This window comes from Haliotis rubra, unplaced genomic scaffold, assembly GCF_003918875.1.
Source record: "Haliotis rubra isolate DU_JTF1 unplaced genomic scaffold, ASM391887v1 Scf114, whole genome shotgun sequence".
NCBI lineage: Eukaryota > Metazoa > Mollusca > Gastropoda > Lepetellida > Haliotidae > Haliotis > Haliotis rubra.
In genome coordinates this window covers 267,373-286,140 of record NW_025765048.1, presented here as the reverse complement: position 1 = coordinate 286,140, position 18,768 = coordinate 267,373, and the positions used below count along the sequence as shown (strand labels likewise).

General features: G+C 39.8%; 1 protein-coding gene across 5 annotated transcripts in view; it reads left to right on the top strand.

Moving 5' to 3' along the window:
* The window catches only part of LOC124252779 (SH3 domain-binding protein 2-like), a 58,498-nt gene extending 44,211 nt beyond the window's left edge, over positions 1 to 14,287 (top strand). For 4 of the 5 annotated variants that reach the window (XM_046686456.1, XM_046686447.1, XM_046686440.1 and 1 more), the window contains 6 exons: positions 3,400 to 3,422; positions 3,927 to 3,990; positions 4,905 to 4,996; positions 6,040 to 6,100; positions 7,959 to 8,015; positions 10,311 to 14,287. In XM_046686456.1, the coding sequence (XP_046542412.1) occupies positions 3,400 to 3,422; positions 3,927 to 3,990; positions 4,905 to 4,996; positions 6,040 to 6,100; positions 7,959 to 8,015; positions 10,311 to 10,466 (453 nt within the window). In that variant the 3' untranslated portion in view covers positions 10,467 to 14,287. Of the gene's footprint in view, positions 1 to 3,396; positions 3,423 to 3,926; positions 3,991 to 4,904; positions 4,997 to 6,039; positions 6,101 to 7,958; positions 8,016 to 10,310 lie in introns of all 5 variants that reach the window. The other variant, XM_046686462.1, reaches the window with a different exon arrangement.
* Positions 14,288 to 18,768: the final 4,481 nt, after the last annotated feature.

Here is an 18,768-nt window from a genome sequence, read left to right as displayed (position 1 = left end):
TTACATGTTACTTAACGTGCAGCACAAGTGGCCGAGTGGTGCCAGATACTATAGTTATTATCCAGTAATGTCACTGTATCACAATTGTGTAGATCGATGCTCATGCTGTTGATCACTGGATTGTCTGGTCCAGACTCGATTATTTACAGACCGCCACCATATAGCTGGAATATTGCTGAGTACTGCACGAAACACAAATGAAACAAATATAACAAATATTATCCAGTAGATTTGCATGGTGTTTATGGGTTTGAATCCCATATTTACTCTTGTCATGATCTGTGGTGCGTCAGCACCAATATGTTGAACAAGGTTACCTGACGTGATTACACAATGCCATTTAGAAAGTGGTCAAATGCAATGTATGTTATATTTGGGATTACACTTTCTTAGTAAAGTACAGATTCTAGTACTTTTTGGGTTGAGTCCCATCCGGTATTCGAACCCGCACCCTCAGAGTCAGGCACCAAATTGCCAGCACACAAAGTTAGCCGCCTAACCTGTTCAGCCACCGCAATTAGGTGCCTCACTCTGAGGGTGTGGGTTCGAATCCCGAATGGGACTCAACCCAAAAAGTACTAGAATTTGTACTTTACTAAGAAAGTGTAATCCCAAATATAACATATGTTGCGTTACCTGACATGTATAATCTGGACATCTCACCTCCCGTAATGAGGTGATTCAGCCCTCACTCACTCAGTCTGTCACTCTGTATGTTATTGTGTGTAGTTCTAGCAGCACGATCACCTAGTTGTAATCCTGGTACATAGCACTGTCTCCAGGCGACCGTAATGCTGGGTTAATATTAACATGATGAAGTAAGTTTCTAATACTGGACAGTGCTATGACGTTAATTGTCCCTTGTTTGTTCTGCATGCTGACTCCCAGTAGGTTTGAATATATTTATCATAATGTCACTGATATTGTATGTACAACAATGTGTCTGATATATACTAGGCACATAAAGAAACTGTGCATACAAAAATTTAAAATCTAAATTTATCAAACCTGTGTAGACACATAAGGATTTAAACTCAGAGATTAGTGACATGTATCCAACATGCATGCACGTGCCACGCTCCGTGACTTCAGTGGGTTCGTCCTTCAGACGTGCAATATGTTGTTGCACGTGCATTCCGGGAAAGAGAAACAGAGCAAATGAATGCCACACAATACTGTCACTTTGGAAAGCTCACCCTTGCCCTTGCGATCGTTCAAAAAATTAAACAGCTATTGAAATGCATAGCATGCCAAGGCTCACGTCTGCACAACGTCATGAGGCCATTGGGATGGTCCGTGGGGGGAATGTCTCAACGACAAGTTGCTGCACATTTCCACTGCCACCGGAACACCATTTCTGCACTGGTGAGACGCTACCAGAACACAAATGACGTCATCGATCGTCTACGTTCTGGACGTCCACGTGTAACAACGCCAAGACAGGACAGATGGATAAGGGTGACCCACAGTTTTCAGACTGCAGTGATGACTGCCCGAACCATCCCAGGACTTTGCCGTATCCACCCCAACACAGTTCAACAGACCACGACGTCTCGCCATACGGCCGATCCTGACACAACATCATCGACAAGCTCACCGAATGTGGTGCTGAAATCATGTCCACAGACCCTTGTTTTGGTGGAGAAATGTTGTTTTTACAGATGAGTCCCGGTTTCACATTTCCCATAGTGATGGACGTCAACGTGCCTATAGACGGTGGGAGAACGTTATGCACAGGCCTGTGTCTTTGAGAGGAATCGCTTTGGTGGTAGTACCGTGATGATTTGGGGTGGAGTAACAGCACGCCAAAGAACTCCTTTGGTGATTGTTCAGGGCAACTTAACTGGTGTGGGCTACAGGGATCAGATTCTTCGACCTGTGGCAATTCCTTTGCTGCAACGTCATGGCCCTGGGTTAACATTCCAACAGGACAATGCCCGCCCTCATACGGCAAGGGTTGCTATGGATTTCTTGCAACACCACAACGTTGACTTACTGCCTTGGCATGTTTGGGACTAGATGGATCGACGTCTACGCCGTCTTCCTCATCCGCCAGATAACGGCCATGACCTTGCAACAGAACTTGAGAGAATCTGGCGTGCCATCCCACAAGCCTTCCTTGCACGTTTGATAGGCTCTTTGCGTCGTCGATGCACTGCTGTTGTCAATGCCGTTGGTGGACATACCCGTTATTGAGCTTGTGACATGGTCGTTTGACCCCTGTCCCGTTTATGGACTCATGACGTCATTGTGATTGACTTTTCAGTTGAAATTCTCCCGACTTGTTATGGTCCCTCCATTAAAGTTTATATGTACCTTTGACATTGTTATCGTACTTATCAACTGGGATAATATTTTGACAATGCACAGTTTCTTTATGTGGGTAGTATATGTACAACAATGTGTCTGATATATATATGCAACAATGTGTCTGGTATTATATGTGCAACAATGTGTCTGATATTACATGTACAGCAATGTGTCTGATACTGATATTGTATGTACAACAATGTGTCTGATATATATATGCAACAATGTGTCTGATATATATATGCAACAATGTGTCTGATATTACATGTACAGCAATGTGTCTGATATTACATGTACAGCAATGTGTCTGATATTACATGTACAGCAATGTGTCTGATACTGATATTGAAAGTACAACAATGTGTCCTTCTATGGAGGTGGCCTTAAAGGTAATTAATTGTGTCTTGGGTAAAAGTCAAGATGTGATTTTATTGAAAAGTCTTTCACTGCCCTTGACCGGGACCTTCATGTTGTGGCTGTGTGCATATGGAGCTGTTGTTTTATGCTTCTCTAGAACCAGGAATCCATCTGTCCGAGAACTAGTGGTGCAACCAACACACAACCAAGAAATGGGCTGTATTTAGCAATTGTATTCTAAAATTGACTAAACCTACAAATCAATACGAATCACTATAAAGGTATAGATATGGCAGTACAAGAAGATAGCATGATACAAATTGAAAAGTATAATCACATAGTGATTTAGCAATGAAGACAATGATGATGATATTCACTTCTCAGTAACAGCTATCTAAATTCTGAAATTCGGTCCAGACAAGATTATCTCAGGGTAAAGAGTGACAACACGTACAGAATGTGGCTTGAGATGGAATTTCGAGATAAGAGGCAATTGCCAGCTCCCAGTAAATACACAAGAACAAGGCGCTAGAAAATTCTACACTTAGGCAGATGATTCCGGAACAAGCTCTCCAAGTCTAAATATAATATACCACTACCCCTTACTGAATGTACAGATACGATGTATAACAGTTGAAACAATGTTGCACAAGATGCACATAACACATAGCCACAGTATGATAATATTACTGCACATCAAGCAGTCATTATATATTTATACTTATTTTCCAGGGCACAGCAGGAGAGACAAAAAGGTATGTATACTCTGCCCTGCTATTGGTTGGAAAAACAACTTACCATCATTCAAGGAATAATTATTGACAATATGATTGTTTGCGTTTTAAACGTGGCCTGTATTCATGATTTTCTGTTCCCAATACTCTTGTTTAGGATTTGCATATTGACTCACCATTTCAAGACTTGGCACAATGACTTACCATTGCAAGACTTGGCACAGTGACTTACCATTCCAAGACTTGCCCCAATGACCTACCATGTCAAGAACCTGACTTAATTTTATTCTTTTAATCTTAATACATGATTTACAATAAAATCACAATATTCTGGACATCTTGATTATTGAATAAATGCTGTAGAGTTTTCTCCTATGTGTGTGTGCATTTCTAAGCGTAATCATCCAAGAAAACTCACTTGGTCCGATATTTTATCAACATTAATTCAAAATACAAATGATAAAGACATCTTATGGGTTGTGCAAATTGGCTTTGACTTTGATGAATTTGACAATAATCTTTCAGACCAAAGAGGGGAAGCCCAGAAGGAGCCAGTATTAAACAAAAGACTACCGAAGTGGCACATGGAGTGAGTTGCCAGGAACCATGACAGTCCCGAACACTCCTTATAGTAACATCACACACACAGAAATCCTAACACTATAGTAACATCACACACAGAAGTCCCTCCCTCATAGTAACACATCATCACACACAGAAGTCCCTCTCCTCATAGTAACATCACACACATAGAAGTCCCTCTCCTCATAGTAACATCACACACACAGAAGTCCCTCTCCTCATAGTAACATCACACACATAGAAGTCCCTCTCCTCATAGTAACATCACACACACAGAAGTCCCTCTCCTCATAGTAACATCACACATAGAAGTCCCTCTCCTCATAGTAACATCACACACAGAAGTCCCTCTCCTCATAGTAACATCACACACAGAAGTCCCTCTCCTCATAGTAACATCACACAGACAGAAGTCCCTCTCCTCATAGTAACATCACACAGACAGAAGTCCCTCATAGTAACATCACACACAGAAGTCCCTCTCCTCATAGTAACATCACACACAGAAGTCCCTCTACTCATCATAGTCCCTCTCCTCATAACATCACACACAGAAGTCCCTCTCCTCATAGTAACATAACATCCCTCTCCACAGACAGAAGTCCCTCTCCTCATAGTAACATCACACAGACAGAAGTCCCTCTACTCCTCATAGTAACATCACACAGACAGAAGTCCCTCTCCTCACAGAAGTCCCTCTCTCTCATAGTAACATCACACACAGAAGTCCCTCTCCTCATAGTAACATCACACAGACAGAAGTCCCTCTACTCATAGTAACATCACACAGACAGAAGTCCCTCTACTCATAGTAACATCACACACACAGAAGTCCCTCTACTCATAGTATCATCACACAGACAGACGTAGCATGCGAATGAGGAGGAAAGAAACCAAAAATATTGTATGATTTTGTTTCAGGCAATAGAAGATGAGGAAGAGGAAGAATACACCCCGGAGAAGTATTGGTCAGCTATCCACTTCGTGGGCACAGAAAAAGAAAAAGCTAGCGAGTATGTGACTCAAGATGCTAACTTCATTTATGTGTTTTTATGCCCCCGCCATATATGGCAGGGGGCATGTTGGGTTACCCTCCGTGTCTGTCTGTACGAAACAGGGAATGTATTCTATCCACTTCTCCCAAAAAACTCTCTGTGGAATTCAATGAACTTATACATGGGCTTTCTTGGGACTCTAATGGTGTGCATCTCATATTTTGTTTTTGTATTTTATTGTTTTTTGTAAGTTTAGAGACATTTGAACTTAGGTACATTTTGCTGGATTTCTCTATGATGATAGTGTAATAGGGGATGAAGTCTATCCACTTCTCCACAAAAACTGCTCAACAGAATTGATTAAGCTTATACATGTATGTTTCATTGGGACTCGAAAGGTGTGCATCTCATAGTTGCATAGATGTTTATTGAACTTGTTAGTGAATTTTGTTCAATTATTGATCTTTATATGTCTTATGAATGTCAGCGGGGGCATCCGTGTCCCTGGACACAATTTTTTCTTGTTCAGAATTGTTTCTCATCAGTAGTTTCCGCAACCTATTTTCATATAGTCAGCAATATTTCCAAACAAAGTATAAAACTAATCAAGTCTGGCAATCACCTGACGGAAGGAATGAGCATCAATCTGTATCATCAATCTGTATCATCTGAGCACAATGCACCCCATGAAGCAGATGACAGCACAACCAAGTCCCACCCGGGGTTCCCTCAGTAAGGCATGTAGTCACCGCACACAATGTCAGCGATCTAACTGACTTGGTCGCTGTGACTGCCACAAATATATCACTTCTTGGTTTCAGCCATGGGAACCGTGCCAATAGACACTTGTCAGAGGTACACAAAGTCTAGACTACCAGCTGTGAGACTTTTTTGTTGTTGTAGAAACCCATGTGGCTGAAATTGCAAGTATTGTGCACTGGCGATAAGGTGTCTTACTCAGACGATCCCAGATGGAACTCAACTGATAACAGCGTTCTCACAATTATGACATATGTTGCATTTAAACACTTTCTAAATGGCATTGTGTGTTCAATTTTCAGTATCATCCGACAATTAGGTGAAGATGGAGTATATTTAATCCGGGATGGAGCTGAAGGAGGTGTAAGTCTCTTTAATGCATATTTTACATGAATTAGGCTGCTGCTTATGTCCTTTGAGTGGCATTTTAGAAGTGGAAAAGTACTATAGACACACTTTATGGATAACAACTTATCAATGAATTAAAAGAAGTTGTTATCCATAAAGTTTGTCTTTATTGCCTATGTACTGTCACAGAAGAGAAGAGCAGATAGTCCTGCTGTATTGACAGTGTTCATCACTGACTCAGTAATCTCCATGTCGATCACAGTTGGGGCGGTGGGGTAGCCTAGTGGTTAAAGCGTTGGCTCGTCACGCCGAGGACCCGGGTTCGATTCCCCACATGGGCACAATGTGTTAAGCCCATTTCTGGTGTCCCCCGCCGTGATATTGCTGGAATATTGCTAAAAGCGCAGGTTATGAAAACTCAACTCAGTCAGTCAGTCAATCAGGTTATGATGTACACAGTTAAACTGTAACTCCACCAAGTTCCTAAGTTTAGGTTATGATGTACCTCTCTAAGTGCAGGTTATGATGTACCTCTCTAAGTGCAGGTTATGATGTACCTCTCTAAGTGCAGGTTATGATGTACCTCTCTAAGGTGCAGGTTGATGTACCTCTCTAAGTGCAGGTTATGATGCAGGTTATGATGTACCTCTCTAAGTGCAGGTTATGATGTACCTCTCTAAGTGCAGGTTATGATGTACCTCTCTAAGTGCAGGTTATGATGTACCTCTCTAAGTGCAGGTTATGATGTACCTCTCTAAGTGCAGGTTATGATGTACCTCTCTAAGGTGCACCTCCCTAAGTGCAGGTTATGATGTACCTCTCTAAGTGCAGGTTATGATGTACCTCTCTAAGTGCAGGTTATGATGTACCTCTCTCTAAGTGTGCAGGTTATGATGTACCTCTCTAAGTGCAGGTTATGATGTACCTCTCTAAGTGCAGGTTATGATGTACCTCTCTAAGTGCAGGTTATGATGTACCTCTCTAAGTGCAGGTTATGATGTACCTCTCTAAGTGCAGGTTATGATGTACCTCTCTAAGTGCAGGTTATGATGTACCTCTCTAAGTGCAGGTTATGATGTACCTCTCTAAGTGCAGGTTATGATGTACCTCTCTAAGTGCAGGTTATGATGTACCTCTCAAAATTGCTTTAGGAAGACTTTTCTTTTTTGAAAATTTGAAGAATATTTAGTTGTATAACTGGATGCTTGTAGAGTTGTGTCCCTTACCTGTCATGTGACACCGGTGTGATGACAAGGTGCTCTTTTCCCTGTCTGATGTCAGTCAGTTAAGAAATTGGTAAAAGTCTACTTGCATCACTTTGTTTGAATTAAACTGTTGAATCAGCCCCAGATCTATTTCCTGAATGGTTACAGTTGTGCCCCATATCATGATGTTGCTGGAAAAATGACATGAAAGCTCACTCACTCACTCACTCACTCACCATAGGCGGATCCAGTGGGGGGTGCACACACCCCTTTTGTCCAGAAAGTTTGTTAAATGACCATTGAAACTGGGGTGGAAATGAAGTGTGCGCACACACACACACACACACACACACACACACACACACACACACACACACACACACACACACACACACACACACACACACACACACCCATAGTGTGTTTTCCCCCCCTTTCTCAAAAAGCTGTATCCGCCCCTGCTCACTCACTCACTCACTCACTCACTCACTCACTCACTCACTCACCAGTCTGCCACTTAGTCACCCACCCAGTCACTCCCCACTCAGTGACCAGAGCATTTTGGAGCAAAATTGGTTCTCGGGGTAAAAATTTGCAATATTTTTACGGTATCATTGTCTTTCAAACATTTTGGTAACTTGTGTTGACTGTGAGTTTTCTCATTTCAGAAAGTCTTGGTTGTTTTTGCGGGTGATATTCCAAGAAAATTCAAGATAGAATACCAGGTAGGTTCAGTGCATGGTGTAGTTTTATTCAGTTATGCCAACCTACGTTTACTGTTTAGTCTTCGTCCATGATTTCTTTCCAAATCTTAAAGTTTTTTGTCTGTTACGCTTATAGTGACAAAGTAATATCTTGTTGCCAGGACATGTGCCCAGTTTTGTCCCAGTACTACAGGCTTGAAATACCTAATATTAAGTGTGTATGTGTAGAGTGTTGTCCCAGTACTACAGGCTTGTAAACCTAATATTAAGTGTGTATGTGTAGAGTGTTGTCCCAGTACTACAGGCTTGAAATACCTAATATTAAGTGTGTATGTGTAGAGTGTTGTCCCAGTACTACAGGCTTGAAATACCTAATATTAAGTGTGTATGTGTAAAGTGTTGTGCCAGCACAATGTACTTGGCCTACTTGGGCTAGAATTGATCTTCAGTAACCCATGCTTGTCGTAAGAGGTGACAAACGGGATTGGGTGGTCAGGCTCGCTGACTTGGTTGACACATGTCATCGGTTCCCAGTTGCACAGATTGATGCTCATGCTGTTGATCACTGGATTGTCTGGTCCAGACTCGATTATTTACAGACCGCCGCCATATAGCTGGAATATTGCTGAGTGCGACGTCACTCATCATATGCTAATGTTTATTCACTTGAATTTCCATCCCCAACAGAGTAATGGCCGAGCTGTTGGTCTCATAAGTACTTAGTACCATAGACTCAGAAAACTGTGTCACCTTCTCTGCTATAGTTGATTACCTACACTATATACTTGCTGTATGGCCATGCATACTACTTCTTGTCAGTGAAATCCTCTTATATATAATATACACAAATGTTATTGAATGTCTTCAAGCTCACCGATGTGAAAGTCAAGTCAGGTGATGGCTGGTTTGTGTCTGTGAACATCATCTCTGAAATCGCTTGAACAAATGTGCTGATACTTATTTTTTACTTAATTTTTCACCATTTGTATCTTCCAATATGGCCACCAAGGCAGCCATTTTGAACGACCTATTTATGGCCATTGTTTTTCGTTGTTGTTGAAAACCTACTGTTATAGTCTTATATTCTTTGACAATGCATCATTTATTCTCCTTAGAAGGATTTGAGTTGAAACCGTTGTTCATTATGTACATAACAAAAGTGTACAATAAATTCATTTTTCATGAGGGTATTGTTGAAATTTCATTGCATTATTTTGTATTCCTTATTTCTTTTGTTATCATTGATTATGCAGAAATCTGAATAGCAATGCTAGTTTTGCTAATTGATGACTACATATCCAGGTGTGGCACTGTTTTGTAACAGCTGTATTCAAGAAACAGGAAAATGTTTTATTGTGGCCTGACAGAAACTAATGTAATAAAGGTTTCTAATTAATTCCACAACAATATTCCATTTACAAATTACAAATCACAAGTGGGGGGACGGCTTTTGGTTAAATGTTCACTTGTCTCAATCACTCTCACACTTCCTCACTCACTTGCTCTCTCACTCACTACCCTCTCACTCTCTTACACGCTCACTCACTCATACTCTCTCATTCTTGCTCACTTGTTCTCACTCACACTCTCAATCACTCATTGATACACTCATACTCTCACTCATTTGCTCTCATTCACACTCACACTCTCTATCACTCATTGATACACTTATACACTCACTCATACTCTCTCATTCTTGCTCACTTGTTCTGTAGACCGCCTCCGTGGTGTAGTGGTTAGAGCGTCCGCCCAGAGAGCGGAAGGTCGCGGGTTCGATCCCAGACCGCGTCATACCAAAAGACGTTAAAATATGGTACTTGTTGGTCCCTGCCTGGCGCTTGGCATTAATGGTTACAACAAGGACTGGTCGGCTCGGAGTCAATATAATGTGTCTAAGTGGGGTATTCATGCTTTACTGCGGCATGGTATCTCAGTGGGCTAGCACTATAAAACCAGCTTAAGTCTGGGCTAGTACAAGCAGCTGCACATACACATACACACGCATGCACGTCGTCATATGAGCGAAATATTCTCAAGCACGACGTAAAACCCATTTTCACCTCACCTCACTTGTTCTCACTCACTCTCAATCACTCATTGATACACTCATACACTCACTCATTTTCTATCATTTACATTCACTCACGCTCTCAATCACTCATTGATACACTCATACTCTCACTCATTTGCTCTCATTCACACTCACACTCTCAATCACTAAGTGAAACACTCACTCACTCACTCATTTTCTCTCATTCACACTCACTCACACTCTCTCATACACTGACTCACTCATTCTTTTTTCTTTGATTTCAGAGCAGCTACTACTTTCTAAACAGCAAGAAAGACGTGTACTTTCAGACTTTAGAGGAACTTATGCGCCACTACTATGATGAAAACTTACCTGGCTACAAGGTTACCTTATCAACTCCATTCCAGCTCCATCCAAAGTTTAAACCACACATGATGTAGCCTGCTGTCCGTCAAGGTACACTCAAAGTTGATTTGTTTTAAACGCAGAGGATTCTTTTGAGGAGAGTGATTGTTTGGAAATACTCACAAGTGTGATTCTCAAATGGAAGACTCCTTTGCTGGAAGATCAGTCTGGCATCTGTGCTGGAAAGTAAATTCATTCGAAGACAGATGATTTCCAGGGGACATGACTCTCTTGCCAGTTTTGTCTCATGAATTAATTCTCTTTCATTGCTGAGCAAAACAAGAAAACTGTTAATTTATATTGTTTGAGCAAACCCAGCACAAAGACACCCTTTTCTTCCACCTGAAGTGTGTTTAGAGTTGTCTGCCCTTGTTTGTGGTTTCAAGGGTCGCCTCATCAGGATTGACAATGGAAAGGCTTCCAGACCAACAGGGCGTATAACGTAGATATATCAAGATGACTTCCCTGTTTTGTACAACATTGTATATGCCCAAAGCTGCGTAATCCAGTTGTGGATAGAATTCCATTGTTGATAGATACGGTTGGTGATTTAGAACCATCATGGTCTCAACATAGACATATTATTTGCAAAGATTTACATTTTGGTTTTATATTTTAGTTTCATATTTGCGTTACTTTTGTATCTTTTAGCAGAGTCAGTATGCATGTTGGTAATCATCAATGGCAACTTGCCTTGTCTGAGCTAGACATCATGTACAAGGAGTGACTAGTTTATCGTTACAATATTGGTATAAAAAACAAACTGCAAAAACTAATATGAACAGTTTTTTGGTACTTTCTAAATTAACCGGTTAAAATAATATTTTGTAAACTGATGTTTCCAGCATAATAATGTACCAGGAGCAGTGTTGTTTGTGAATTTTCATATACATTATGTGTTTCACAACTATTACTAATCATCCTATATTCAGAAATCCTAAATTAGAAAACCTATTTTATAAACAAAATACAAATGGTGAGGCAGATACATATTTTGGTGACATTTATCTAAATCATTGGAGTCATTTAGGCTCTGAACACTGTATTATTGCCTCCTTTATGTAGGAAAACTAATCTTGTTATTGCTACATGAGATGCATCAGAGCTTTGTGCCTGTGATATTACCTGTGAATGTATCAGAGACGTATCGTGGTGAGTGTTCTTCATATTGCTGCCGTGTAAGTTTCATAAACACCAGGTCTCTTGACAGTATATGTGTCAAGATCTGCGGAGGTTCCTTCAGGTCATCCTAGTGGTGCAGCAATGTGGCAGTACAGCTCATGCTACAGTACATCAGTTTACAACCCCTGTATTGTGCTACATCCTGTACATTACATGACAGGTAATGCTGATGACAATACCAGATTAAGCTCAGAGACTGTTGAACATGTTCAAGGACCAGCTTGTCCCCCGCCGTGATGTTGCTGGAATATTGCTAAAAGCAGCGTAAAACCAAAGTCAGTCAGTCAGTCAGTCAGTCAAGGACCAGCTTATGCAGATTCTCTAGTGTTTCCAGTTAATATGGAATTTTTGTTATTTTTTGTGTTAAGAATTTTGATATCTGATATCTGTCTTTGCTCTTGCAGTCTTACATTTCTTAAACGTTTAGTAAAGATAGTAAAGAGGTCCCAAAACATGATCTTATATTGCATGTGCCCAGTGGAAGAAGGGTGACACACAGCAAGTAACTCTGGACCTTATTGTTGTATGAATGCCCAGCTGTCAGTTGTGTGATACACTATGTGTACTGATACAGTGACAATCAGGATCTCTATGATGTTGAATCATCTGTGCTGCAAATCAAATCATATGTCCAGTCCTATGTTAAACAGTGTTTGCGTTAAATAGCTTTCACAAGTTCTGTTTGGCAACTGGTATGTCTACAGTACCGGTATATATCCACACAGGACATCTCATGTTTCTGGATGGCGATTAAACGTTGTATTTAATGAGCCCTTATGGAGAGTAATCACATGTCCACACAGCAACGAGTCGTAATAAGGTAACTGTTTGGACATGTCCTAGGCAATCAGAGTGTCTTGTACTGAGGAAAGTCTCCATGCTGCTAAGGTCACCAAGCACAAGGATGGAAACTGATCCTGATCTGATCTCAGAATAAAGATTATCCAGATAAGTTTGCCCAAATCCCTAATGGCTATATCTGGCCAGATCTATGAGGTGATGCCATGTCATTTTGTAAATGCTGAAAACAGCGTCTACCTGATCTTCACATTCGCATAATTGTCCAAAGGTGATTCCTGTGGCTACCGTTTTTATCTGTTGCCTTATTTTGCTGATAAAAGCTTGACATTATTGTTATAAATATTGATACATGTATACAACTGAATGGTGCAACATCATGGTCAGTAGTCAGTGGTTGTTTCAGTGTAACCCTTGTTATATGCCAAACAGTGATTAACATTGTATATTTACCGGCTGCTTGAAGAAATACTTACTAGTGGTTGATCCAGAGCTTTTGTTTTCTTGTTTTACAGAATGTGTTGGTCAGTGATATACTAGTGGAGGCGAAGAACTATTATGTCAGGCATAGAAAGAATTGTGCAAGAAAAATGAAAACTTTCAATAAGAGATGCCATTCCATGAAACAAGGAAACTTTTGCGCTTGCCTCCTGCCTTACCTTATGACTTGTGAATGAAATGTTGTATAGAAGAATATGAAATGCACTCTCGGAACTGTTCAACACTTGCTACCTAGTAAATGTTTGTCATAACTTCAGAAGGCTTCATAGATGAAATTCTTTCATTATGAAAATGGTAGAATTATTTCTTGTGCAGTCACAAGTTCAAAATGTGTTAAAATGTTTAGTTGAGACAACAAGACTGAAAGAACATTCAGTCCATCAAGATGAGAAACACAATTTATTTTCTAGTAGGTCTTGATTATTTTTCAAATCTTCAGACATGCTAATAAACTATAAGCCTTTTTTTTCCAAAGATGTGTTTGTCACTATAGATGAAAGATTCATTTATGACAAGGAGAGCTGCACCCAGAAAGAATGTACATGGGAATTGTATGGATGTGTTTGCAAGTTCTATTTCCTGCTACTTACTGCTAGTCAAACTATTTGCCTTATAAAGTACACTGCATTTTGAAGCTATCGTATACAAAAGTAGTTACCCTGTGCCTATGGTCAGTATAGACTGAATGTGCATCACGTGTTGTAATTATGTCACCAGCAGGAAGTCCACCAACACAGAGGCCATTACTGGTGTTTTACTGTGATACTGTGTAAGATTATGGCACTGTGGATATTGTACACTAAGCTTCTAGTTTAATCCATACCAATAGTCAGATTGTTTTGTTCATTCTTTACTTCAAGTGGATTACTCCCCCTTGGTCTATCAGCGCTATATCCTGGCTGATGGAATGTTACCATAGTGATAAATGTCTGTATCGCACCGCATGTCATTGTTGAGATCCGATTGGTTCATGTGATCTTGTTGAAATATCTCACCTGGGAGGGAAATAAATGTCGGGTTTGTAGAATATATCTGTTATACCCTGTGACAAAGAAATCAGGCATGCTTATTCAGCACTTCCAGTTTTTGAGCTTGGTGTCTTCTGTTTATATGTCCAGGTGATGAGTGGATGTATTGTCATGTATTGTCAAGAGTTAGTTATTGTCCAAGTTAGATCATCAAATCCTGAAGCATGCTTTGCTATGTTATTGATGATACATCCAATAGCAAATATTTTGGGGGGGCTTTTCATTTTGAGTACAAAGTTAGTTTCCGACATTTTTGCAGCGTCAATAATGAAAGTACACCCTAGGTAGGAATTTTATAGCTATTACTGAATGATATATGTCTTGAAACTATTACTTATGCTGACAAAGGGAAATTGGCAGCCATGTACTGGCAACAGGTGGCTGTGTGGAGTGCCCATTTTCTGCAGGGTTTGAATCCCAAATTCTCTGTGATTCTGTCACACCCTTATGCCTTTCACTGAAGTGTTATGGGTATAATGTGTGAAGCCCATTTCTGGTGTCCCCTGCCGTGATGTTGCTGGAATATTGCTAAAAGCGGCGTTAAACCATACTCAGTCAGTCAGTCAGTCACTGAAGTGTTAAATGTCGGACACCCTCATCACTTCAGACATGTCTCCCACTGTAAGCGGGTCCACTTGGATGACATACAGCTGATCCACTGAAGCAACTCACTAACTGATATAGTCAAATTGATGCTTCAACAGAGGAAGTAAACAAAATGAAAAATCTGAAATGTTTCTAGCAAAAATATTGCTATATATATGTGATATTTCTGTGTGTGTAAAATCATACATATAATATAATATATAGTAATATACTTTATCAAGGACAAATAAGAGCACACATTTTAGTTGGGGAAAATCTTTATTCAAAGATAGGATACATAGTATCCTTTTGCTGAATATATTGTTGAGGAAATCCCTTTGTTTGATGTAATGTCTAACTATTACCAACTGACAAACCTAGACGCTCTAAGGATTCACAATATGATATAGAAAAAAATATGTAGGATATATATTACCGTCTCCTACCGTCTCCATATTACGGTTTCCTATTCTCGTAAACATGTTTTCTGCTGATATTGCCGATGCGATATACGCTGAGGGGGCTGTTAACCTTGCCAACAGGTAACTAGGAAGTGGCCCAAGTCTGCGAGTGATCAAAATCTTTCAATTTCACGAATATTGGTAAGTTTATACCAACTTGGACATGTCGTAATTTTTCCACGCCCTTTCCGGCAGGATTGCTCTTCCATACACTCCATAATGTTACTTCCTCGTTATACCGCGAGAATAGGATAAGCCTCATTTCAACAATGGCGGATGGCATTGTTTATCACCGGGCTCACGATTGGTAATTCACCTGATGGATCTATCAGCTGATAGATGTAGGTGTTTGGGGAGAAGACCCTTCATTTGAAAACAACTAGTATTCATATGATAATAATTGTTTGTGTTATTTTTTCAGCCGATCCGTAAGTACCACGAGAATAGGAAACGCCTCATAATTGTAGAGGAACCAATTGTGAGTGTATGTGCTGAAGTCTGAATGGTTGAAAAATGCTGTAAATGTGATTGGAAGTCCTGAAATAACCACTACTTTTTCACAGCTTTTGAATGCTTCTCATGATCAAAAGTTTATTTTGACTAGGATAGGATATCATTTTGATACCACTGTTTCAACTTACAAGTTTTGGCACTGGATACCCAAGAACAGTGGTGAGTCTGAAAGTAATGTCTTTGTATCATATTCCAGTTATATTGATGTGATAAGTTCCTTGTGTTTTACCTCAGTGAAGGAGGAATGCTGCTTGTATTGTATACAAACATGTTGATTTACTGTAATGTCTGTCAAATACTGCAGATATTTCCACTGTAAACATATTGTTTTCATATACAAATTACTCCACATTCCAAGGAATATTCTGTTTTATTCTTTCATATCACTATTTACCGCAGATTCTGTCATCATGCTCTGTGCCTTAGAACAACTGAAATCAGCAAGAAATAAAATAGCATATACTGATGGAAGAAAATAAGGGAACACCTTGTAAAATTGCAGTCCTATATTCATACAGTATTCATTAAAATGGTTTCATGCGAATCAAGTAAGTAAATGAGTAAGTAATGTAGTTTTTGGTGATTTTAGTAACTTAGTATATAGTGTCCTGTAAGAACACACATTGGTGGCACAATATGTCACCACAACGTTTATGTGAATGGTCCTTCCATGTCAGTTTGCTGTGATTATTGCATCTCTAGGTCTCACTGCCCTGCACCTGCATCACGACTGATACTGCTCAACCAATAAGCTGACAGGTCATGATATAACATATATATCATTACAAGTAGTGTTATAACGACTGCACCCACTCGTTCCATTACTTCTTTCCTTCAGTATATGTTTATGTGTCAGAACAAAGGTTTTTTTCAGTTTCATATTACCTAGTTGATCCTACTTGAACCCTGTTATGGTTCATAAGTCACACTTTTTACTGCCTACTAGCACTTCTGTTACACAATTGTGGTGATTATTGAAATAAAGTGAGGAGGCACAAAAGTACTTCTGAAATAGTTTCAGTTTTTGTTGATTTTCTGTTTAATTGACTTTGGTGGACAGCTTCGTGTCATTTATGAGGACATTATATGCTTGGCCAGACACAATGTACATTATTGAACAAAGCGTTATGGATAACAACTTTTTGACAACAGTACATTGTACTCATGAAATAAAAGTTGTTATCCATTAAGTTTGTTCAATGTTGTACTTCCCAACTTATAAAAGTGCCACTCAAGGAAGACACGATGTACATGTCAGTGAATAGGGAGTCATTACAGAAGACAAAGGTCAGTACATATGCACTTATCAGTAATAAGTTGAATAGTGGTTGTGGTAGAAGGGATGATAATATAATTATACCACCTTCCTCTTGTGGATAGAACAGAAGGTCTGACCATGAGTGGAAGATGGATGGTTCTGAAACCAGAGGTGGCTGCTTGTTGTTTCTAGTGACTCCCAGGTATCTTGGCTTGTGTACTTGCAACGGATTAGAGATTGCAAATTGCTTTTACACTGAGCCACAGAGGAGAGTAAACATGTCCAGCATCATGTATGGTTTAGAGTTCAGAATTAGGGCATATTAAGATGACCAGTATTCTGTTCTGCTGGACCAACTTTCCAACAGACATGCCAAGCTATTACTGATAATGTATGCTTATATCCTACAGACAATTTGCACAGAATTTCTGTTACAATTACCCATCTTTTTACATTTTTATAAAGTTTTTTAATTTGTTGCATTCTATACATTTCCTGTTGCTGTTCATTTTGACAAACATCTAGAACCCTTGATAATTTCATGTTATGACACCTTCCTGAACACAGCGACGATACATTATGTCAACACGTTTCCTGTTAACACTAGTCTCACTTGTCTCTTCCAGTTAGACTCTACCAAGTGGTAGAATTTACCTCAACAACCCACACTGGCCATGTGCCCACTGAGTCGATTGGGTGGCACAGTAAACTGTTTGATTGGGCGTCATCATTATGAGCTGCTCAAACAGCAATCACGGCATTTTAAAGCCCAGACTACACACTTTATGTAACAATATAGGATGGGGATAGTTTTATGGATATACAACTTAATTATATCTATACATGCTTACAGTGTGCGATATAGTTTTCAAATATTGCTTTCCAGTTTGGCTAGCCATGCCTGAAAGTTACTAGCCCACAAAATAATTCACTTGCCCGAAATTTGAATGTAGAAATTGGTTTCATCAGTACGCTGCTAACATGATGAACATTATATCAGGCCATAATCTTGCATGATTTAAAAGTGTATTATTACTTAACAAGTCGGAGAGAGTGTTATATTTACAAAATGACCCCATGAAAATTCACTAGCCAGTCGGGCCAGTGGCTGGAGATTTATTGGCCCGACTGGATTTTTACTAGCCATGGGCTAGCGGGCCAGTGCCTATTTCGCACACTTTATGTTATAGAAATTGTATACCCATAGAATATAGACCTTTCCAATAAGTTCTTATCTCCCCCTGCTTTATTATACCCCCTAGAGAACTCTTTCGCAAGAGATAGAACGGCGCTTGAGGTTCACTTCCGGAGATGTTTTTTTGAAAATGAACGGAACGAACACGAAACAGCGACATTACTGCACCGTCTGCTCCAACTATGGAGGAAAGGAGATAGAAGGACGGGTAGTGACACTACATAGATTTCCAGCAAATGAATTATTGAAGAAAGCTTGGATTCGGTGGCTCAAATTGGTGAAAAAAATTACAAACACAAGACCACCCAACGCCTTTTGTTCTGAGCACTTCAGGGATGGACATTTCAGACGGAACTTAATACCATCCATTTTCGAGAAAGACGCTTTAACACATACCAGGTAAAGTCAACATAAACATTACACACACGTTCTCAATTTTCGTGTTTTTGGACACTTGAGAAACATTCATTTCTCTATATTTTTTTGGTACACTTACAGAATACCGGATACCTACCAGCCATATTGTTTAGTGTGACGTTGGCCCTAAACCCTAAACCTTACCCTAATCCTTAACCCTAACCCTTACCCTAACCCTAAACCTTACCCTAACCCCTACCCTAACCCTAAACTTTACCCTAACCCTAACCAAAAGTAAACTCGCGTGCTTTCAAAGATGGCGGAAGGTATCCGGTATTCTAACCCTAAACCTTACCCTAACCCTAACCCTAACCAAAAGTAAACTCAACATGCTTTCAAAGATGGCGAAGGTATCCGGTATTCTGTAATCTTACCATTTTTTATATAATGTTTAGTGTC